Below are 23924 nucleotides of genomic sequence, written 5' to 3' on the forward strand. Positions count from 1 at the left end.
GTCAGTGGCGCGATCTCGGCTCACTGTAACCTCCGCCTCCCAGGTTCAAGCAATTCTCCTGCCTCAGCCTCCCGAGCAGCTGGAATTACAGGCACCCACCACCATGCCCGGTTAATTTTTGTATTTTTAGTAGAGATAGGGTTTCACCATGTTGGCCAGGTTGGTCTCCAACTCCTGACCTTAGGTGATCCACCTGCCTCGGCCTCCCAAAGTGCTGAGATTACAGGTGTGAGCCATTGCACCCAGCCAAGACTGCAGTTTTAACTCAGTTGATTTGTATGCAATTTTTTCTCTTTGGTAGCAGACTCCCATCCTTTTGATAGTAGATAAATAGTCACTGGAAGCAGCCAAGAGCCACCGGATTTTGGTCAAGTGTAGTGATTAAAGTGAGAGATCAAGTAGGCAATACTAGTTTTGGTTGAAAGCCTCTGACTATAGGGCAATGTGAATGGTTTTCACATGTGACTCAAAGTGGCTCTATAGGCAATAACAACAGGAATTCCAAAACCATTGTGGGCAATTGGTTCATCACCAAACCAGGCATATTACTTCCAAAAGAGTGAACTATGAAGGTGACAAACAGAGCTAGGTGATAATGCTTTCTCAGGATTCATAATGTTACACACATATCTCATTCACACACAGAAATTCTGAATGGTTGAGTCAATCAATTCATTTAATTAAAGTAGATGTACTGGCTTACCTAAAACTTTAATATTTGCAATATTTTTTCAGTATTGACATTCTCATAAAAACGTATTCACCACTTGAATGGTACTTCACATACATTATCTTTTTAATGTTCACACTACTACCACAAATATAAGTATTATTCTCCCCATGTTATAAATGAGAAAATGGAGACTCAGAGAAAATGTGATTTGTGCAAGGCAACAACATCTGATAAAAGGTAGAACCAAGATGCCAATACAGATCTGTTTTGCTTCAAACACCACGTTCTTTTTATTTTCTAACCCTGCCATGTAGCACCTTTGAATAATTCTTAAATGTATCATTATAGGGTTGTTCAATTTTTAGCTGCAACGCTTAATATTTCTTAATGACTCTATTATTACCAGTGAATAATCCTATTCTTTATTTAACGTGGAAGTGAACTGAACAAAACTGAAGGTATTGCTTATGAACACTTATTTCTATTCTTGAGGAAAACTGGAAGTAACTACAAAAAGCCATTTATTCCACTTGAATGAAGTAAATATTGATACTAGACCTTACATTTAAAGAGACCAGTCTAGCAAGTGACTCTCATTTTAACAATAACCATATTAAAAGAGAAAAAAATAGAGCAGTAAGTTAAATAAAAGGCTAATAAAACTTGGAGGAAACAGCTAAGTGTTTTCTTTTAAACCCTGAAGAATACCAAATGTATGTTATGTTGCATAAAGAGTCATGTCAAGAGAAGACTATTAACAACCCAATAGTAGAGTCAGCATTAAGAACTTCAATGATATTCAACTCAAACATGCGTAGGGAGAGTAAAGTTATTTTATTAAATCATGCACGTCACGTGTGTTAGTGCAAATAGTTTAATCTGTACTCCAGAAATTCTATTGTACTTTATATCTTTACAAAATAGATTTAAAACAATTATTTACTTTAAAAAATGTAATTCTGAAGTTAAGCATTTCAGAACAATATTTGCAATAACCTATATACAAGAGGTACTGGGTACCACTGGCATATTAGCATTCTGTGGTGGAGTGGCTTCCTGCAACAGAAAATGATGAAATGAACTATATGACAGTATTTTCTACAAGTCATTTGTGACTAATTCCTCCATAAATCTAGTGATCCTCCCAACAGCAATCTCAAATAGCTTAAAATATAACCTTTAAAGTATAAACAGTGACTGCCAAACATCACAAGGCAAATTATACCCTAAACTCCTATTTCAATATTTGGCTAGACCTGTGGATTGCCACAGAACATTCAAGCCAATTCACTGACATTCCCTCCTGGTCTTCACTGACTGAAAAATTTAACTATGTGATACTTTAGGATATTCTATGACCTAAATAAACTTTATTGACGTAACTATGATGCCGCACAAAACCATGGCTAAACTTTCACTTGTGTTTTAAATTTATAACATCAAGCAGTGTTTTTAGGTGCTTCATTGTGCATAGAACACTATTAATCTTGGGAATAGTGCTTTTCATTAACAGAAAGTCCCAATTAACAACAATAAAAAGAAAATAACCATTTGTATACCCAACCAGGAAATTTGTTGGTAGGTACAACAGCTCACCCTGAACATGAATTAGCTCTGACACATCATAAACCAAATTAGGTCAATACAAGCTTATCTAAAGAGATATTAATACTTTCTTCAGTTAAACATGCTTGGAGGAATAGATGATAGAAAAAAAAATCATGCTTCCTAAAATGCTGTATATGAGAAAGTAACTTGGCTTTTAAAGAAAAATATCTCTTTAAATACATGGTTTAATAAATTACATTCCAATTGACTCAACAGTTTGGTTGACTGCACTGAAATTGTGTAATTACTATGTTTTTGCTCCCAGAAATACTTCAGTTTGCTCAAGAAAATACACACTCTCATGGAAAGTTTTTCAAAGTTGATGTCCTCCACATCTTCAAGTCACATTAAGGCTGAACAAGCGTGCACATATTCCCCAAATTATCACCATAACAGTTTATTTTCCAAATGTATTTTTCCTTAAAAAAAAAAAATCCACGCAAATAGTTGTCTCTAAGTCTTGTTCCCAATAGCTCAGTGGTTTTATAACAAGTAAAAATGGCGTAAATATGTAAAAAATATATATATATGTGTATATATTTCAAACTGATAGGCACTGAGCACACAGGGCCTCTCTTCCCATGTATGTATTGGTTGTTTGGTTTGGGTAGTTATCAAATCAGAAAAATGAATTATCTGGTGATCAGAATTCAGAGTAAAATACTCATAAATTTAATGTTATAAATAATCTGGTGTACCAAGAAGCCTACTTTAGGCCACCATAATATTCAGAATCTTAACATACTAATTTAAAAATTACATGAAAAATTGCAAGCAAATTATTGCTTACAGTAGAATAAAGTCACAATTTTATATCTTCTTTATAGACAGATACATTTTATATAATTTAAAGCAATGACCCTACAGCTGTATTCTTGTACTTCTGCTGTTTTAAGAGGTAAAGAGGAAGAAAATGGTTCTGTTTGTCCCCAGCATGAGTGTGGTGCCAGCTTCTAGAGGGAGGACGGTGTACGGACTCAAGGAACGCTCTCATGGAGAAGCTCTGGCCAGACCTGGCACGTACAGCACGATGGCTGTTACTGCAACCAGGGCAGCCAACATGGGCATCCAGGGCCAGGGTTTCTGTGTGGAAAGAAACCAAGAGTCAATATCACATTCTCCCCTCTCTTTTCATACCTATTAACCCCTTGGTTCCAGAGAGTCCTGAATACTTAACAGAATACTGGAAAAATCTTATTTTTGCATCATAAAAATAAAGTTTGAAAAGAAAAAAAAAAGTGAGGGAGTGCAGGTATGAGGAGAGTCATATATATATATATGACATATATAATAGCAGGACCACCAATTTGGAAGTCTAATACGTCCCAAGAAAGTCCTGGGAAGTTTTCAACTTTGTTAGAGTTGAAACCTAATAGTGACTTCTAAGAAAATTTGTGGGCTCTGCCTGCTTTATTTACTCTGGTATCCATACATTCCAATATAACTGATGTATATAGACACCTGTAGTATGTTTCTGCCTAAAACGTTTATTTCTTGATAAGAACCAGACTCACATGTTGGGATATTTTATGCAAGGGGATAGTGGCTAAGGTGATAATGGTCTAGGCTTTGGTCCTCTAACTTGAAACCACAGAAGACAAAATTAAACAGGGTTCAAGATGGAGAAGTAACATTAGGGATCCTGCCTGTCTGATAATTCTGGTAAAGACTCTGTTCAGTGTAATAAAGCCACATGATCACCACATATGCTCTACTAACATGCATGCCAGTTAGAAGCAAGCATGGATGGGCTGTTGCTTGCTAGCTTTTAGAGGGCTTTATAAGATCAACTTGCTTTGGTTGACACTTTTATTTTTACTTGTATTCCAGGAGTGTTATTGAGAAAAACTGGTTTTTAAAGAAATATTCTGATGTTGCAGGTCAGGGCTCAGAAAGAAATGGGATATGTTTATATCCTTGCAAGTACATAATAGGGTTGAGATTGTGAGCCAATGGTTCATTATGTTAATCTCATTATTTTTCATCTTCATAGCCATAGTATAAACAGGCAAAGGGTTGAAACAAAGAAAATCTATACTACGAAAAGGAAGAGGATAAGGAAGAAGGGGAAGAAGGCTGGCTGAAAACTTCGAGGAGGCAAACTCTTCATTTCTCATTCAAATCTGATTAAACACATAACTGGAAAGAGGGTACTAATATTGCAGAAATTCATAGTGCACTCCAGTTTGCTAGAGATAAAGACTCAGTTATTGGAAGCATATTAACAACTGGTTAGGTTGGAATTAACTCATGGTTAGCATTACTACAAAGTAAACAAGACAAAAAGTTATGGGATTAGTTGACTGTTCAGTTCACTGGTATAACACAAATACACGGCATACTAAATGAAGGGTTTGCTTCAGGTAACAAAATACCTGTGTGTTCTTGCCATGCACTATATTACAAATATGGCACAAAAAGGTGACGGGGACAAACAGACAAGGACTCAACAATAGTGCTTGTACCTTTCTCTACCACAATGGACCGAAACACCAAAACAGGAAAGCCAGGAATAGGCCGATGAATACGGCTGGGACGGGTTGTAATATGGAAGGCTAAAGAAGGGAAGGCATATTAAAATCATTTTATGCTATGAAAATTATCAGATAAGAGGATTCAGACCCTAGTAGGGTGGGAGGTAGGAAGAAAGAATGAAATAATAGAAGTATACCACTCAGGTTTTACACAGATTCAAACATTTTAAAGACATCTAACACAATCTGATAGACTGTGGTATGCAAGCTGGGAAACTATCAGTTTAAAAGGAATAGCTAGGAACAGCTAGGCTCAATGCCTGTAATCCCAGCACTTTGGGAGGCTGAGGCAGGTGGATCACCTGAGGTCAGGAGTTTGAGACCAGCCTGGCCAACATGGTGAAACGCTGTCTCTACTAAAAATACAAAAGTTAGCCAGGCATGGTGGTGCATGCCTGTAAACCCAGCTACTCCGGAGGTTAAGGCAGGAGAATTGCTTGAACCAGGAGGCAGAGGTTGCAGTGAGCTGAGGGCACCACTGCACTCCAAGCTGGGTGACAGAGCAAGACTCCATTAAAAAAAAAAAAAAAAGAAAGAAACAGCTGAAGGCAATGGGCAATGTGGGTGTACCTAACATTCTAATGAAATATAGCACATGAAGACAGAGCAGGCCAGGTGCAGTGGCTCATGACTGTAATCCCAGCACTTTGGCAAGCTGAGGTGGGCAGACTGCTTAAGGCCAGGAGTTTGAGACCAGCCTGGGCCACATGGTAAAACCCTGTCCCTACAAAAAATACAAAAATTTATTGAGCATGGTGGCACACATCTGTAATTCCAGCTACTTGGGAAGCTGAGGTGGGAGGATTGCTTGAGCTGGGAAGGTCAAGGCTGAAGTGAGGCGAGATCACACCACTGCACTCCAGCCTGGGTGACAGAGCAAGACCCTGTCTCCAAAAAAAAAACACTGACAACACTTCACCACCAGCTGATGCTCTCTGCTTGACAGTACACTATTTTTGCTCGATACCTGAAATCCATTATTTGACAATGTACTCCCTCAGCAATGGTTAAGGTTTATTTTATCCCTCTAACAATTTTTTTTTTCAACCACAGCTCTTTTGCTTATTAGATGATACAGCTTTCAAGCTTAAAAATAAATGCCCTGTGATAATGCGTGCTTCCTAAATCAGGCAAGAGATTTCACATGTAATAAAGGTTTGGTATATAAAGACAGGCAGGGCTGGACACAGTGGCTCACACCTGTAATCCCAGCACTTTGGGAGGCCAAGGTGGGCAGATCACCTGAGGTTGGGAGTTCAAGACCAGCCTGACCAACATGGAGAAACCCCATCTCTACTAAAAATACAAAATTAGCCAGGTGTGGTGGCGCATGCTGTAATCCCAGCTACTCGGGAGGCTAAGGCAGGAGAATCGCTTGAACCCAGGAGGTAGATGTTGCGGTGAGCTGAGATCACGCCACTGCACTCCAGCCTGGACAACAAGAGCGAAACTCCGTCTCAAAAAAAAGAAAAAAAAAGGCAGCTGAGTCTCAGGGCTTTCAATTATGTTACCAGAATATAATTAATTTTTAAAATGGAAAGAAATTTGCTACAATGAGTGTTATTACAGAGTAATATTTTAGTACCATAAGTGTAATATCACAAAAAAAGGAAATTCACCCCTAAGGTGAATTGTAGCTATAAATAATAATAGCAAAGTTACTTTTGAAAAGGTCCTAAATAGTAAGGGGGGATCCATTCTGATTATGCCAGATGTCTTCATGGGTTAATTTAGCAGTAGACTGAAATTCCATAATCCCAGGGATATGAATTAACACAAAAGAGAGAAGTAACCAAACCATTATGATCTGATTTTAGAAGAGTCATGTAATCTACATTTTGAAAAGTAAATGTAAACCATTTTTCCTTATAAAGCCTCCACACCCAGTTCATCATCTTCTAAAAGGCTTCTACCTAAGCAGCAAGCCTTTACTATCTACAAACTAAGACTTTCTTTAGCAAAGGACAGTTGGACACAACTCATGAGCATTCTGTGTGCAAATGAGTAACACGATGGCCATGCAACATCACTCTTTTGTACTTGTGCTGCAAGGTAAGCAGAGTGGCTTCCTCCATAGGAAGTATGTGGCTCACGCACACTGCAGTGTCCAAGCCATGACAGTGGTTTTAAATAAGTCAGAGCACAACCAACCACACTAAACATCTATCAGGGCCCACAAAGGTAATGATCACCAAAACGTACAACACAACATTTATTTAGTATAACATCTTTTTAAAGACCATCTGTCTTTCTAGCAAATGAAAAACAAAAAAATATTAAACTCAATTTATACCAAAATGTTCATCTCTCTCTCTCTCACAGCCCTACAGAAACTCATCAAATATTTTCTAATATTTACAGAATGACAAAGAGACATTAAGCTTTTTAGAAATTGTGCCTCAGTGAGAATACTATTGGTTTAAGAACAACATGTACTACTCTCTCTTAAATGGATCCCTGGTGGTACAATGCTTCATTTCCCAGTAGGGGAGAAACAAGAGCCAGATGATAGCTTAGTGACAGAGCTTCAGACTCATCTGGGAAAAGCTGACAGTTCTTAAGCAAGCTGCTTTATTGCAAACAAGGGTTTTCCTCCAGGCAGTCCTTAGGCTCTTCTAGGAGTATAGGTTAAAGGTACAAATTCTTACTCAAAAATCTGACAGCACAATGATTCTATCATGGAATTTCCTAATGAAAAGCCTATTTCATTTGTACCATTTGCTTCACAAATCAGTGATAAAGTCCTCTGAAAATCAATTTCAATCTCTCATGTGCCTCTCAATCAAAGCTAAGCCAAGTTTGCAAAGACTTACATTATTTCCTTTCTCTCGGAGCAGCTTCAGGTTGTTTTTACACTGTTTGAGCTCATCTGTGATTGACTGCTTTTCCTGCTCAGTCATTTCAAACTTCAACTTCAGTTCTGAGAGTACAGTCTGTGTCTTTTCATACTAAAGGCAAAGAAAAAAAAAGTGTGCAGATTCAACTTAAAATGGGTATGAAGTTATGGTTCTAGTCAGGTTTATATGCCAGACCCTATTTAGTCACCTGGAACACCAAAGTCAAGTCTTTTTGTTTAAGGAGGAATAACTTGCACTCATAAGAAGTCTTTTGGCCAGGTGCGGTGGCTCACGCCTGTAATCCCAGCACTTTGGGAGGCCAAGGCGGGCAGATCACGAGGTCAGGAGTTCGAGATCAGCCTGACCAACATGGAGAAACTCCACCTCTACTAAAAATACAAAAGTTAGCTGGGCGTGGTGGTGCACGCCTGTAATCCTAGCTACTCAGGAGGCTGAGATGGGAAAATCACTTGAACCCGGGAGGCAGAGGTTGCAGTGAGCCAAGATCATGCCACTGTACACTCCAGCCTGGGTGACAGAGGGAGACTCCGTCTCAAAAAAAAAAAAAGAAGTCTTTAATGTTGACTTTATTCTACGTAAGAATTTTCTGGCCATGGAGTTAAAAAAAATTAAGAGTAATTACCATTTTGTCTTCTGTTTTTAATATAAAGGATCACTCTTTCCACCAAGTGAGTTATAGGAGAAAAGGAAAATTTCAAACTGAGCAAAAGAAAAGTAGGTGAAGAAAAATTCCATAGCCAATGTTAGGAAGCCTGAGTTTATATCCTAGTAAGGAGAGTCAGCCAAGCTATTTTAGTCTTGAAGTAAAAAGTATTAATTCCCAATAGGTTTCCCTTTACCCAGCATTACTGGGTATTAAAGTGTTCTGGATAAGTGAATTTTCTAGGCAAATGAAGCAAAGAAATGTATCTGAAGTACCGACCACTATGATTGGGAAATTTCTATTTCTCCACTTAAAACAGGCATCGGCTGGGCACGGTGGCTCACACCTGTAATCCCAGCACTTTGGGAGGCCAAGGTGGGCAGATCACCTGAGGTCAGGAGTTTGAGACCAGCCTGGCCAACATGGCAAAACCCCATCTCTACTAAAAATACAAAATTAGCCAGGCATGGTGGCGCATGCCTGTAATCCCAGCTACTTGGGAGGCTGAGGCAGGAGAATTGCTTGAACCCGGGAGGTGGAAGTTGCAGTGAGCTGATATTGCACCACTGCACTCTAGCCTGGGCAACAAAAGCAAAACTCCATCTCAAAAAACAAAACAAAAAAACTTAGGTTTTCAACTGAGTCATTTTAAAAAGTCTGTTTCCAGTAGAAATTTTATTTTTATTTTATTTATTTATTTTTTGAGATGGAGTCTAGCTCTGTCACCCAGGCTGGAGTGGAGTGGTGCGATCTCAGCTCACTGAAACCTCCACCTCCCAGGTTCAAGTGATTCTCCTGCTTCAGCCTCCTGAGTAGCTGGGATTATGGGCACCTGCCGCCACGTCTGGCTATGTTTTGTACTTTTAGTAGAAATGGAGTTTCACCACGTTGGCCAGGCTGGTCTTGAACTCTTGGCCTAGGGTGATCCACCTGCTTCAGCCTCCCAAAGTGCCGGGATGACAGGCATGAGCCACCATGCCCCGCCTGTTTCTGGTAGAAATTTTTAAATAGCAAAACTTGTCATTTTCTGTTCTGGAAAACAATTCACTGTATATACTTTGACTTTCAGATACAGTCACATCTTTTTAAAGACCATCTGCCTTTTAAAGGTGATACCAATGTGAAACATAGTATGGCTTACCCCTACTTTAAATGGTGCCTGGAGGCTGAAATTCTAGACTGGTTCCACTTCTAGATACTGCATCTTACACGCAAACTGGGCTCACAGTCAAAGAGCAGAGATTGTTCTGCTACTGGCTATGCCTTTGTCTCCACTTCCACTACCCCACTCTGCCATCTCTCTTTTTTTTTTTAGACTGAGTCTCACTCTGTCACCCAGGCTGGCGTGCAGTGGCGTGATCTTGGCTCACTGCAACCTCCTCCTCTTGGGTTCAAGGGATTCTTGTGCCTTAGCCCCCCATGTAGCTGGGATTATAGGCATGCACCACCATGCCTGGCTAATTTTTTTGTATTTTTAGTACAGATGGGGTTACACCTTGTTGGCCAGGCTGGTCTCGAACTCCTGACCTCGAGTGATCCACCCACCTCGGCCTCCCAACGTGCTGGGATTATAGGTGTGAGCCACCGCACCTGGCCCTATTCTGCCATCTCTGAAGGTTTTAGAAGGAAGATAGACAAAGATTGAATATAAAATAGATATACCATGGGTAAGGTATACCAGTAAGGTTCCTCCTTGTCCCTAAATGTAGCTAATGAGGGTAGAAAGTTTCCAGTTCCTCTCTACTTATATCCTAGAAATTCTTCAATAAAGGAAACCTTTATAAACGTGCTTCTGAAAAACGTAAACACCTTGGAATGACTAATTAGGAGCCCATCATCACGCTCAACAAAGATAAATATTAAGAAGGAATATAAATGTATAAAAACATTAGACAGGAGAGATGGGGCTTAGGGTCAACACAGAGGTCACCAGAAAAAGAGAAGAAAGATATAGGTACAGAGACGGAGGTAAAATATGAAAGAAACTCCCTGTTACCTAACAACATTCCCACAACAAGTATGCCAGAGAATGAACTAAAGGAGTACAATTCACGGACTTTATGATAGCTTTTTTCAGTTGATGTGAAGATCTGTGGACTTACTTCCAGAAGGCAGAAGATTACTGGCATACTGCCAAGGCAAAGTCATTGTACCTACACTAGTTTCTGCAAATTGGAACGTAATAAATTCTCAATGACCCATGATCTGATTCTTAACAGGGACTAATAAAGAATAAGTAAAGAGTACTTTGTTGACAGGTTTTCCCTTACTTTCCTTTTCCACCATTCTTACATCTAGTCTGCCCTGTGCACCAAAGCACTTATTTCTCCATTGCAGGAGTTGTGAAGCAGAACCATAGGAAGGCAGCTCAACCAGGGGGATCCTGTTGCTTACCTCCAGCATGTGAGGGGGTGGCAAGGACTCTGGCCCCATGGCAAGAAGGTAAAGCCAAATCACTTTCTTGAGTCAGTCTTTGCAGGGTGGACTGTGTGCTCAATGTTTTAGGAATTTTTTTTTTTTTTTTTGAGATGGAGTTTCGCTCTTGTTGCCTAGGCTGGAGTGCAATGGTGCGATCTCGGCTCCCCACAACCTCCGCCTCCCGGGTTCAAAGTGATTCTCCTGCCTCAGCCTCCCAAGTAACTGGGATTACAGGCATGCGCCACCATGCATGGCTAATTTTGTATTTTTATTAGAGACAGGGTTTCTCCATGTTGGTCAGGCTGGTCTCGAACTCCCAACCTCAGGTGATCTGCCCACCTCGGCCTCCCAAAGGGCTGGGATTACAGGAGTGAGCCACTGTACCCAGCCTATAAATTCTTAAATTACAGATATTCCTACTAAATTAAAATATAGTGATGCTTTCTAAAGTCAAATATAAAGATGATACATCATTATTTTCTTGTAATACTAAGGATTAAGATTTACTTTTTTTTTTTTCCTGAGATGGAGTTTTGCTCTTGTTGCCCAAGCTGGAGTGCAATGGCGTGATCTCAGCTCACCGCAACCTCCGCCTCCCGGGTTCAAGCGATTCTCCTGTCTCAGCCCCCTGAGTAGCTGGGATTACAGGTGCATGCCATCATGCCTGGCTAATTTTTGTATTTTTAGTATAGACGGGGTTTCATCATATTGGTCAGGCTGGGCTTGAACTCCTGACCTCAGGTGAGCTGCCCGCCTCAGCCTCTCAAAGTGCTGGGATTACAGGCGTGAGCCACGGCGCCCAGCCAAGATTTACTTTTTGCATGTACTTTTTCTTTGTTAAATATTCATATAAAAGCTGCCACATATATAATTTTAATTTGTGCAACAAAGGTCACCTACTGCAGCCTTGCTTGGCTATCATTTTTGCTCCATCTTGCTTTCTAACTCTGAGGTGACAAACGAGCTTGGTCCTGATTAAGAGGGAAATATCACACAATATTACCAACACCTTTGGTTCTTCTTCATAAAAAGAATCATATCTGGGCTTGCTTAGCTTGTAATATTTTAGTCTGTTGCAGTGCTGAAAATACATAATTAGATACTGTGCATATTAAGCATGATTCTATGACAGAGAGGAGAACAAAGGGGAAATGTTGAAGGGGAATATATGTGCATTAATAAAAGGCAATAATTCATTTGCAGTGGATTACACAGAGATAAGAACCTCATTAAAGAACATTTTAGTTATAGTATGTAGCTATAACTAAACTATAGTATATAGTATCCAACATGTTAACATCTGGACAAACAGAAAGAGAGCAATTTCACATTACAAAGGAGTGTGATGACTACACATCATTTCACAATGGAAAACAGTGAACAAGAAAATAGAAAAGAAACATACTGACAAGATCAGACATATTTTTAAATGTGCTGCATTTAATGCAATCCAAGACTATCAACAATTTAGATGCTGTGACAACATGCCACTGCCATTTGTGGAAACAGTTAAAGCATTTTGCACTGATTACTCAGTGACCAAAAACAGGCAAACAAGTAATGCAACAAAATGGCTAATGTGGTCATAGTAACATACAACAGAATAATCTTCCAACCACAGCATTCTTCCCAGAGTTTGAAAGAATTATGGCATATGGACTGGAAGGACACAAAGTGCTTACAGTATTAAATACTAAGATATTTACTTTGGCACAAAATTTGTGTTCCAACCAAATAAAATGAGATTTCTTCTAAAACACATATCTTTAGTAAGGTAAAAACGAACACATCACAAAATCAGTATGTCCACAAGAAAATAAAAAAATGTTACAGTATTTTTTCATCAGGAACAAACATGAAGACAGAAGAACAATCATTGCCAAATTCAGGACACTACAAGGAAAGAAAAGTGCAGAGAAAAACTGCATTGATTAAGCAGATCTTCTAGAAACAACTTTGGGAAAGTTCATTATTAAAGACAAAGAGTTGTCTTCAACTTCCTTCTAATTCATAAAGAATCCTTTTAAGAAAGTCTATAACTGATCTGTAGATCAAGTTGTATCAGGCTTCTCCATTCCCCGAGCTGGCCAGGAGTCAATGCAGGGAGTGGTATGAGGCCAGCAGGACTGAAGGCAGCTCTTACCGCCCTGCTGTCAACTTCAAGGCTTTGGGAAGTGAAATGTACCTCTCTTGCTCAGGAAGAAATTGGGTAGGGTTTCTGTTCCAAAATCAACTGTTATGACTTCAACACAAATTTTTAAAAAGCCACTCAATTCAAGGTTTTAAGCAGAATGACATGAAAAGCGAGCATGCACATTTATGAATAAGGTGAAAAGGGGGTGGGAGGAAGAAAGTAAAAGGCCAAAGAACATGTGCTTGGCTGGCTGCCTGGCTATGAGGTGAATTTTAAGTAACTTTTCAGGCCATATTTACCTGAGGGGTTCAGACAGCATTAGAGTATGGCCTCAGTTTGCTTTCCAAAAGTATGCTAAATTACATACAATACTCTCTTTGAAAGTTAAACAATAGATCAAGAGACCTGGTACAAAGGGTTTCTCATATAAGTAACTGGTAGAGAAAAATTAAAATGTAGTTTTGTATATTATATTTTTGAGACCAACCCTACTGAAGAATTCTCCATGATATGCAGCTAGAAATCACCAAGCAGAGATGGTCCAAGTATCAATTTTGTGACAGGTAATGTGACTTCTGCTTCCCTTTATTTCTAACTAGCATGGATATCTGATTTGCTTTTGGCTTTAAGTCCAACCATAATTGGGCTCATAATGTCTTTTCGCTTTACCTCTTTCTGCACATCCTTTGCTTGGTTTTCTGCCTTACTGAGAAGAGTTTTTAAATCAGCTGAATCCCGAAGATGCTGTTCTTTCAAGGATCCCACTTGATTCTCAAGTTCTTTCCTAGACATTTGAAGGATGCTGAGATCACTGGTAAGCTCTAAACTCTGCTTCTGAGAACTGCAATATAAATATTGACAGATAGTTATTCACAGGTAGAAACTGGACACAGAAGGAAGGCCAGTTTCTTATACATTTCACTAGAAGGGATACAGTGGATCTCAGAGAAAAAAAGAAAAGTACAAAAAAGAATGAAATATTTTCATTCAATAAGCAAAAACCATCAAAACACTAAAAAAATGCAAGTTTAAAGGTGTGTCCCATCAAATATACACCAAGGTTGAAATTTTAAAAACAGAAATAGGAGGTAATTAACTGTATATTTTGTTGTATCAAATTGTATTAATTTCATCATGAAAAGATTCAGTGTAGGTCTTCTACAGGAAAAGAACACACATGTTTCAACAATTTCTTGTAAGTTTAAATACTTGACAAATAGAATGGGGGTCAGAAACTTAAAGCTTAGGAGTCACTGTCAGTTCAAGTAAAGATAAACCTGTTCAAACGAGAAGACACACCAAATTGAGAAAAGAGCATAAGACAAAGAAGTAGGAGGCTGAGTTCTAGACCCCTAGCTCTGCCACTATTTAGCTGGGGGATATTAAGCAAATCACCTAACTGGTACATTTCATTTTCAGAGTAAACACTTCCTCAGCTCTTAGACCTATACCAGATACCATGTAATATAGACATAACTAACACAAGGAGAGTCTCAGTGCCCTTCACTGCCAAAGAACAGGATTGAGTTCATTAACTTCTGAGGCTGTTCCCAAGGTTAATAAATTCTATGATCACTTTTTTTTTTTTTTTTTTTTTTGAGACAGAGTTTCGCTCCTGTTGCCCAGGCTGGAGTGCAATGGTGTGATCTTGGCTCACTGCAACCTCCGCCTCCCGGGTTCAAGCGATTCTCCTGCCTTAGCCTTCTAAGTAGCTGGGATTACAGGCATGTGCCACCATACCTGGCTAATTTTATATTTTTAGTAGTGATGAAGTTTCTCTATGTTGGTCAGGCTGGTCTCGAACTCCTGACCTCAGGTGATCTGCCTGCTTCAGCCTCCCAAAGTGCTGGGATTACAGGTGTGAGCCACCACAGTCTCTATGATCACTTTTATAACTGGATGTTAAAAAAATCTGACTTACAACATATGTGGAGAACAGCTTGATATGTGTGAACAGAAATTCCTTCTTCAATTCCTTCTTCCATAGCCCAGACAACAGAGAATAAAAGGTCTGTAGAGTATAGCTGTGTTAGGGAATTTGGCTTCCATAAATAGCTAAAGGAGTATAAGGTTTTCAAGGTGACAGTTTTACATCTTTCAGAATGGATCATTCAAGACTCAGACTCACTACTGTAATTGAACTACTACAGAGTCTGAATCCCATTTTGATTGTACGCTTCACAGATTCTTTGGGGTGGGTCTGATGTTGTCAAGCCAATACAGCTAGGAATTAAATGGCACATAAGACCCTGTAAAGGAAGACTAGCTTCTAAATACTACTTAAATGCTGGGGAGGCTTACCAAACAAATTTAGGGCATCAGAAAAGTTTAAGAAAAAGAATTAATCTGTCTTAAATACTTTATGTGAGTTTAGGCAGACGATCTGACCAATGACTTATAGGCCCCTTTCTGGGGCCTAATATTTTTAAACCATATGCTTCTACTCACTAGGAGTTTGTAGGCTTGCTTCCCAACACTTAAAATTTGAAATAATTGAAAACAGTATTTAAGAATCTGCCAGATTCCAATTAATCACATCTTAAAAATAAGGGATCTAGCCTGAATCATTAAAATATCAATAATTTCGGCCGAGGGCAGTGGCTCACGCCTGTAATCCCAGCACTTAGGGAGGCCAAGGTCAGGAGTTTGAGACCAGCTTGATCAACATGGTGAAACCCCCTCTCTACTAGAAATAAAAAATTAGCCAGGCATGGTGGCACACACCTATAATCCCAGCTACTTAGGAGGCTGAGGCAGCAGAATCACTTGAACCCAGGAGGCGGAGGCTGCAGTGAGCCGAGATCGTGCCACTGCACTCCAGCCTGGGCAACTGAATGTGACTCTGCCTCAAAAAAAAAAAAAAAAAATTATGAGCTGAGTGCAGTGGCTCATGCCTGTAATCCCAGCACTTTGGGAGGCCAAGGCAGGCAGATCACCTGAGGTCAGGAGTTCGAGAACAACCTGACCAACATGGAGAAACCCCATCTCTACTAAAAATACAAAATTAGGTGGGCATGGTGGCACATGTCGGTAATCCAAGTTACTTAGGAGGCTGAGGCAGGAGAACCGCTTGACCCCAGGGGGTGGAGGTTGTGATGAGCTGAGATCACGCCACTGATCTCTAGCCTGGGCCACAAGAGCAAAACTCCATCTCGAAAAAAAAAAATTTATGTATATAGCTATATATATGTATAGATCTCATATATCTTTCATATATGATATATATCATATACATATATTTATAGTTCTGACCTTTATTTTGTCCCATTTATATTTTGGAATTGCTTTTACAAAGTTTTTTACATCTTATAAACAACGTAAAACATTTGTTTTTATTCATGTTTTCTCGAGACAGGGACTGGCTCTGTAGCCCAGACTAGACTACAGTGGTGTGATCATAGCTTATTGCAGTCCCCACCTCCTAGGCTCAAGTGATCCTCCCACCTTAGCCTCCTGAGTAGCTGGGACTACAGGCCAGGCTAATTTGTTGTATTTTTTGTAGAGATGTTGTTTCATAATGTTGTCCACACCAGGCCAGAACAAACCCATTTTAAACTTAAATATGGCAAATTGTGGTGGTAAAATAGGACTTCACTAAATTTGCTGGAATAAATCTAATCCATTCACTGATTTGCTTGTCAAGTATTAGATACTAGAAAGATATAACTTGTTTCAGAGAATTATTGGTCTTATATATTATTACCCTTCATACAACCCTATTTGAAATTCAGAAGATTAATTTATATCTTTCAGTAGCACAAATTCCTTTTTTTTTTTTTTTTTTTTTTTGGTTTGTTTGATATATGGTTTGGCTCTGTCACCCAGGTTGGAGTGCAGTGGCATGATCGTGGCTCACTGCAGCCTTGACCTCCTGGGCCCAAGCAATTCTCCCACCTCAGCCTTCCAAGTAGCCAAGACTACAAGCACACATCACTATGCCTGGTAAATTTTTGTATTTTTTTGTAGAGACAGGGTTTTGCCACATTGTCCAGGCTGATCTTGGACTCTCAGGCTCAAGCAATCCTCCCACCTCAGCCTCCCAAAGTGATGGCATTACAGGCGTGAACCACCGCACCCAGCCTTACAAATTCTTCATTATAGTCACTTCCTGTTCACCCTTACTAAAAGAAGAGATCACTGGTGTGAAAGAAAAGCAGCTGATATTTGAAATTTATTAGTTTACAGGGCAAGTTCAACTATGAATTACAGACTTTTGTTGTTTGTTCAGGGTTTCTTTGGGACATTTAATGAATCTGTAATCCATGAGTACAAGGAAAGAACATGCAGGATAATGGTGGTGGCAGGAAAAAAAAAAAGCTGAAGTATTTATTCAGTATGGTTAACCTGCCAAATAGCCAAACAGAGATGGGCTGAACATTTGCTTCTGTAAAATATTTAAGTATTAAAATTAAATTTAATTTAAGATAAAGAAATATTTTATATCTGAAAAACAGAGAGTTCTTGCGTACTTGTGCAATTCTTTTTCTTGCCGTTGAAGTTCTGATGATAGCAAAACATTTTCCCTTTTTAGAGAATGGCATTCGGTTTCCAATGCATTCCATTCCTTTCTCAACTTCTCTAGTTCACCTAAAATAGTCCCAAAACATATTTGTTAATACAGAAATATAACTTCCATAATACTTCAAAGGATAAAGGAAAAGACTTCAGAGGAGAATATACTTTTTGCCTCCTTAAAAGCAAGTAGATTTTACATGGTTAATTATTTGATTCCTGTTACTTTGCATGTATACCTCAAGGACTGCTATCAGCTTGTACTTGAACAATAGTATTTTTTTCCACTTCACTTTTATAAGACAAGGAATTTTTAACAATTTTAAAATAAAATATAAAACCGTAAAAAAATATAAATTTAAGTAGAACTTGCAGACCTGAAAATACATTTTTAGCTCCGATTTAAAAACACTGGTTTATACAACTGATAGCTAACAAAGAAAAAAAAAGCCTGCATGTTTTTTTTTTTTTAAACAAGTTATGACGTTATCACTGTCAAAAGTTAAGAGCTTTTTGTAAAATACATTTATTCACCTTGCAACCTTGTTGCTTCTTCTCTCTGCTGGTCCTCACACTGTTGACATCTAAGCTGAAAACTGTTTTGCAGACTTGTGATTTCTTTCTCATATTCAGACGCTGCTTTCCGCCACCGCTCAAGCTCAGCTCTCACCTTCTTAAGCTCTTCTTGTAAAGAGGCAATGTCAGTGTCCCGCTCAGAGGCAGCCTTTTCTGCTGCTTGATGAAGGAGCAAAATTTCATCTCGGGCACTAAGCAATTCATCTCTAGTACTTGTGATTTCACTGTCCTTCTCCTCCCGGAGATTCTCAATATCGATGTGTAACCTCTGCAATTGGGCTGCAAAAGTATATCCATCATTTTCTTGGCCCATTAGAATTAGGAATAAAAGAATAATCCATACAGGATTGTAGCTAATGCATAACCTGGGTTGTCAGAGCTGTTGCTTCTGATTAAAGTGTATAAACAATCCACGTTTGATGCAGAAAGTGTCAAAATACAGATAGCAAAGAGGAAAAAAAAAAAACAAAGAAACCAAAGTGATCTTTAGCTCCCCAACACACAGAAAATTACTTCTGACATTCCTTCTGGATTTTTTCCTATGCATTTATACACATGTAAAAACAAACCTTAAATAGGGAGTGACCACAATATATGCAGTGTTCCCTATCCTTCTGTTGATGAAACTCTTTCAACAAAAAATAGTTATAGTATATATAACTTATTTGCCCAACCCTTTATTTTTGACATTTTAGGCTGTTCAGTGTTTAAACATCATATACAATCCTTTTTTTTTTTTAGGGTGAATCCTACGTATAGAATTGCTTGGTCAAATGGTAAGCAATAAAAGCAATAAACAGTTGATGCCCTTGATTCGTTTTTCTGTTCAAACGTCAATTCTTTAAAGAGGCCTTTTCTGATGACTCATCTGAAAAACAGCTCACTGTCATTCTCTGGCTCTTTACTCTGCTTTATTTTCCTTTGAAGTCCTTATTGGACATCATATTATCTATTAATTTGCTTATTGTTTATCTTTTCTACTGGACTGTACACCTCATGTGTGTAGGGCACTTGTTTTGCTCACAGCTGTCAGGTATTGGGGATACCCCAATATCTGACACAGTAAACAATCAAGAATTATTGGTTGAATTAATGAGTTAATAAAATTAATACTGCCTCATTGAAGGGTTATATATATTTTTTAAAATACCTGGTTTTGTGCTTGTGACCCAAACTGGAAACAATTTGTATAAAATCAAACTTGGTGCAGAACGAGAAAATTAATATTGGTTACCATATTATAAGGAAATTGTAGATTTAAAAAGTTCCAAAGGAAAATAATTAATTATAAGAGGATTTAGGGATGGGAGAAAGGGAGGTTGCTACATAAGTAAACATTAAGATATTAGACTTTCTAAGTCTGTAGGAAGGACTGAGAGGTAACAAGTTTGGAATCTGAAAGGGCACAATGGCCAGAGAAGATGATCATGATTTGTTGATACAGTCATGAAATACACATGCTGGCACCACTCAATGATGCCTGGGCAAGACAGGTTTAAAACAAAAGGCAGCACTATGTCACAGAACCTTTAGGAAAAATTGCCCCTACACAGTCTACGATGAAAATAGAGATTCAAATCAGATTTATGTAAATTAATGGATAATGACATTAAACTACAATAGGAGTTTTAAGAGCTTTCAATTTAAAAACACATATGACATACCCTAGAAATTCTAATTTGACCAAAATAAAATTCTAATTTTAACTAACTCAAATGTTCCACTCAAAAAATAAGACCCCAAAGACTAGTTTTTCTCTGGGATATTTTTGGGCAAGTATCTTGGGTCTCATACAATGACTCTCCCTTCTCTTCTGAATAGTGATTACTTGTCTGTTTAATTTCTTCCCCACCTATCTCTCAAGCTAAAATTTTAAAACAACATTGGCTCCTTCTTTGACAAGAAGGCAAATTAATTTTACTTTAGGAATTTTACAATGGCATGGGAAAGGAAGACCTCTCCTGGGGTATCATACAATTTGCTCATAATATACCAGGAGCTCCAGCTTGAAATAAACATTTGACAGGCAGGGGTCTTTCTGGAAATTTCTGTAATAACCCTGCAATAGCCCAGACAAAGAAATAGCAAAATGGTGATACGAAGAACAGCCATTATCAACGAAAATCAGTGCAGAGACTATTATCCTATTCTACATGATATATAATTTTTCTTGAGGCCAGGTGTGGTGGCTCATGCCTGTAATCTCAGCACTTTGGGAGGCCGAGGTGGGTGGATCACGAGGTCAGGAGTTTGAGACCAGCCTGGCCAGTATAGTGAAACCCCATCTCTACTAAAAAATACAAAAATTAGCTGGGCATGGTGGCATGCACCTGTAGTCCCAGCTACTTGGGAGGCTGCAGAATCACTTGAACTCGGGAGGCGGAGGTTGTAGTGAGCCGAGATCGCCACTGCACTCTAGCCTGGGCAACAGAGCAAGACTAAGTCTCAAAAAAACAAACAAAAAAATATTTTCTTGCAATACAAGTATGTTCTGAGCATTAGATGTCAATATATCTACACCAGCCATCAATATATACATATACCAGCAAGCTCAAAGTGCTGATGCACAGAGTAGCTCAAACAGATTTCCTATCCAAAGGCCCTCTAGTAGGAACTCACGACATAACTCAGAAAGTGACAGTCTTACCAACTCCAAATCTTCACTTCTGCTTTTTCCATTCTAAGTGTCTAATATGGGCGTACTGGCCAATCTTCCCTTGAATTTTCTTTAAAAAAATAAATAAATAAATAGGCCAGGCGCAGTGGGTCACACCTGTAATCCCAGCACTTTGGGAGGCCGAGATGGGCGGATCACCTGAGGTTGGGAGTTTGAGACCAGCCTGACCAACATGGAGAAACCCCGTCTCTACTAAAAATACAAAATTGGCTGGGCGTGGTAGTGCATGCCTGTAATCCCAGCTACTCAGGAGGCTGAGGCAGGAGAATTGCTTGAACCTGGGAGGCGGAGGTTGCGGTAAGCTGAGACTGTGCCACTGTACTCCAGCCTGGGCAACAAGAGTGAAACTCTGTCTCAAAAACAAATAAATAAATAAAGCTCCACCAAGAGCCGTGTTGAAATGTGAGGTTCTAGAGAATCAAAGCCATGAAAAACGGGGACTCTCTGCCTCCTTACTTTCCATTTCATTTTTTTTTTTTCTGAGATGGAGTCTTGCTCTGTCACCCAGGCTGGAGTGTAGTGGTGCAATCCCAGCTCACTGAAACCTCCACCTCCCAGGTTCAAGCAATTCTCCTGCCTCAGCCTCCCAAGAAGCTGGGATTACAGGCATGCACCACCATGCCCAGCTAATTTTTGTATTTTTAGTGGAGACAGGGGTTCATCATGTTGGCCACACTGCTCTCAAATTCCTGACCTCAGGTGATCCACCCTCCTCGGCCTCCCAAATGCTGGAATTGCAGGCATGAGCCACTGCGCCTGGCCTCCATTCCTTTTGAATCACTAAAAACAAACACACAATAACAATCTCAAAGAGCCTTGGGGTCTTCCATACCTTGAAGAACCTGTATTTGTTTAGTGGATTCCTCAACTTGATTTCGATAGGCTTTTCTTTCTTCTTCCAAAAGAGCTAAAAGTAAAAACACAGTATCTATTAATAGTTTTGTGAATTAATGAAAGTACTCAGAGTTGAGCAGCTGAAAATTTCTTTTAAAATTCTCTCCTAAAAGATTATTGAAAGAAACAAAAGTTAGGCAGTAAGTATTATCAGTATTAGCAGTTAGTTTAAAGATTTTAGGAGCACAGAACTGTAGTAAGTAATAAATCTATTCAACTGAGTAGTGGAGTTTTCTGGACCTGGTATTACCAAGACAATATGTGCTTTTCTTAACATGAGAAACAGTCTTGATAATTGTTAATCAGCATTTTGAACTTAATTTTTTAAAAAGACTTAAAATTCTCATATTTACTGTCAAGCACATAGTAAACACTAAACTAAATAATTGCTATTTACTAAATATTTTTTCATTGTAATTTAATATATTAGCCTGGATCCTCCAAAAGGTTCAAGTTAAGTGAATACCAATTCTAATTTCTTTTGAGAAGCAGGAAAGGAAAGAAGTAGTAACAAGAAGTTCCTAGTTCCCTCCTGGGATGTAAATCTTCCTAGTAGGCAGGAAGGCCATCTTGCAGAACATGAGGACTCCATAGGTCATTCCCTTTCTCATTTTAAGACTCTTTGAGATACTAATTGTCTGCAACCAGGTAGTTACTATGAATGATACAGAAATGTAAGCTCTAGGGAACTGCACAGACTCCACTGGCTTATGACCTATAGATAAGTGAGCTACTAGAAAAGAATGTGGCCAGGACATTAGCTAACATTAGGCGTAACGAAAATTTAGAAATTTGAGTTTTCCTTCTGTTGTACTTAATATGCAATTAACTATTAAGATCTTTCAGTTAGTAAAGATCTTACTTGATTTTCACATCAACAGTGTGAAGGTAGAGCAACTGTAACTCTCCTCATTTTACTGACCTGAAACACAAGTTTAGAGAGGTCAAGTAAATATACCAAGATCACATATCTCATAAAGCTGTGAATCTGGAACATGCCTCTGGACTCCAAGTTTGGGGCCATCCAATTATATCGTGCTGCCTCCACACATCCCTAAAGAACCAAAGTAATCTTGATCTCACCTTGAAGTTCAAAGCATTTTTGTTTACTTGTTCTAGCTAGCTCCTGGGCTTCGATCAATTCCTTTCGAAGATGTTGTATTTCTTGCTTTGCCTCAATTTCTGACTGTGCACCCTGCAAGTCATCTGACAAAAACACGTTTATTTTAAAAGCAAGAGTTAGTATCACACTATAATCTACAATAAAAGACTAGTAATCTCTCTCATATTTGCACATGCATAAACAACATACAACTACTGAGTTAAAAAAACTTAGAAGCAAATTATAGTAAGCATTTTAGTAGTTGGGAGAAAATACAAATACAGTTATATATATTAGTAATCATGGTGATGACACTATAAAAATATATTAACATAAATTATATATTCACAATTTTAGCATCAAAATAATGACAGTGATAGATTATAACTCATTGCTTATTAAGACTTGAAATTCAGTGAGATGAGCAAAATGCTATACTTCTTCATCAATTTTGAAATTTCTTGATAACCAGTCAGAAAAATTTCACTTGGAACTTAACTGGATATGGAAAACAAAAAGAAACTTTTCTTCAAGAAACAGCTGAATTTTAGCACAATTACCCTAGTTGTGGAACACAAAATAAAAACTAGGCTGAAAGCTCTACTGAGCCTACTTTGTCATCATCATTTCCCCAACACACACATATAACAAACATCTGGGCCGGGCGCGGTGGCTCACACCTGTAATCCCAGCACTTTGGGAGGCTGAGGCGGGCAGATCACGAGGTCAGGAGATCGAGACCATCCTGGCTAATACGGTGAAATGCCATCTCTACTAAAAATAAAAAAAATTAGCCAGGCGTTGTGGCAGATGCCAGTAGTCCCAGCTACTCGGGAGGCTGAGGCAGGAGAACTGCTTGAACCCAGGAGGCAGAGGTTGCAGTGAGCTGAGATCGTGCCACTGCGCTCCAGCCTGGGCGACAGAGTGAGACTCTGTATCAAAAAAAAAAAAAAAAAAAACACCCCAACAACAACAACAATCTGCTGAATATATTAAATGATGTAACCTAAGTGGTTTTACTGAAATAAATTAAATCCAACATTCTATTTCAAATATGCCCCTTCCCCTAAACTCCTTCCTCTCCAATCATTCTGCTCCTTTTTAATTTTTTAAAACCTTCTGCTACTGAACACTGCCTGAAATAAATATATCATCAGGTAAGCCATATTCTTCTAATGAATTCTATTTGAGTATCACCTTGGTTTATAAGTACCTCAGCATAATAACTTCAATCCATCAAAAAAGAGCTAAGAATAACTTTCACAATACAATTACAATAGGTTTTGGAAATTATA

The 23924-nt window shown here is 38.7% G+C and overlaps 1 protein-coding gene across 26 annotated transcripts in view; it reads right to left on the minus strand.

Moving 5' to 3' along the window:
• Positions 1 to 1488: 1488 nt before the first annotated feature.
• The window catches only part of SLMAP (sarcolemma associated protein), a 170876-nt gene continuing 148440 nt past the window's right edge, over positions 1489 to 23924 (minus strand). For 11 of the 26 annotated variants that reach the window (XM_063722046.1, XM_063722044.1, XM_063722048.1 and 8 more), the window contains 7 exons: positions 22611 to 22733; positions 21466 to 21540; positions 17915 to 18235; positions 17338 to 17455; positions 13538 to 13709; positions 7629 to 7763; positions 1489 to 3364 (listed from right to left, as the gene is read on the minus strand). In XM_063722046.1, coding sequence (XP_063578116.1) covers positions 3272 to 3364; positions 7629 to 7763; positions 13538 to 13709; positions 17338 to 17455; positions 17915 to 18235; positions 21466 to 21540; positions 22611 to 22733 — 1037 coding nt within the window. In that variant the 3' untranslated portion in view covers positions 1489 to 3271. Of the gene's footprint in view, positions 3365 to 4746; positions 4837 to 7628; positions 7764 to 13537; positions 13710 to 17337; positions 17456 to 17914; positions 18236 to 21465; positions 21541 to 22610; positions 22734 to 23924 lie in introns of those variants that run through there. The other 15 variants (XM_063722047.1, XM_063722045.1, XM_063722049.1 and 12 more) reach the window with 3 other exon arrangements.

This window comes from Pongo abelii, chromosome 2 (assembly GCF_028885655.2).
Source record: "Pongo abelii isolate AG06213 chromosome 2, NHGRI_mPonAbe1-v2.0_pri, whole genome shotgun sequence".
Lineage (NCBI taxonomy): Eukaryota > Metazoa > Chordata > Mammalia > Primates > Hominidae > Pongo > Pongo abelii.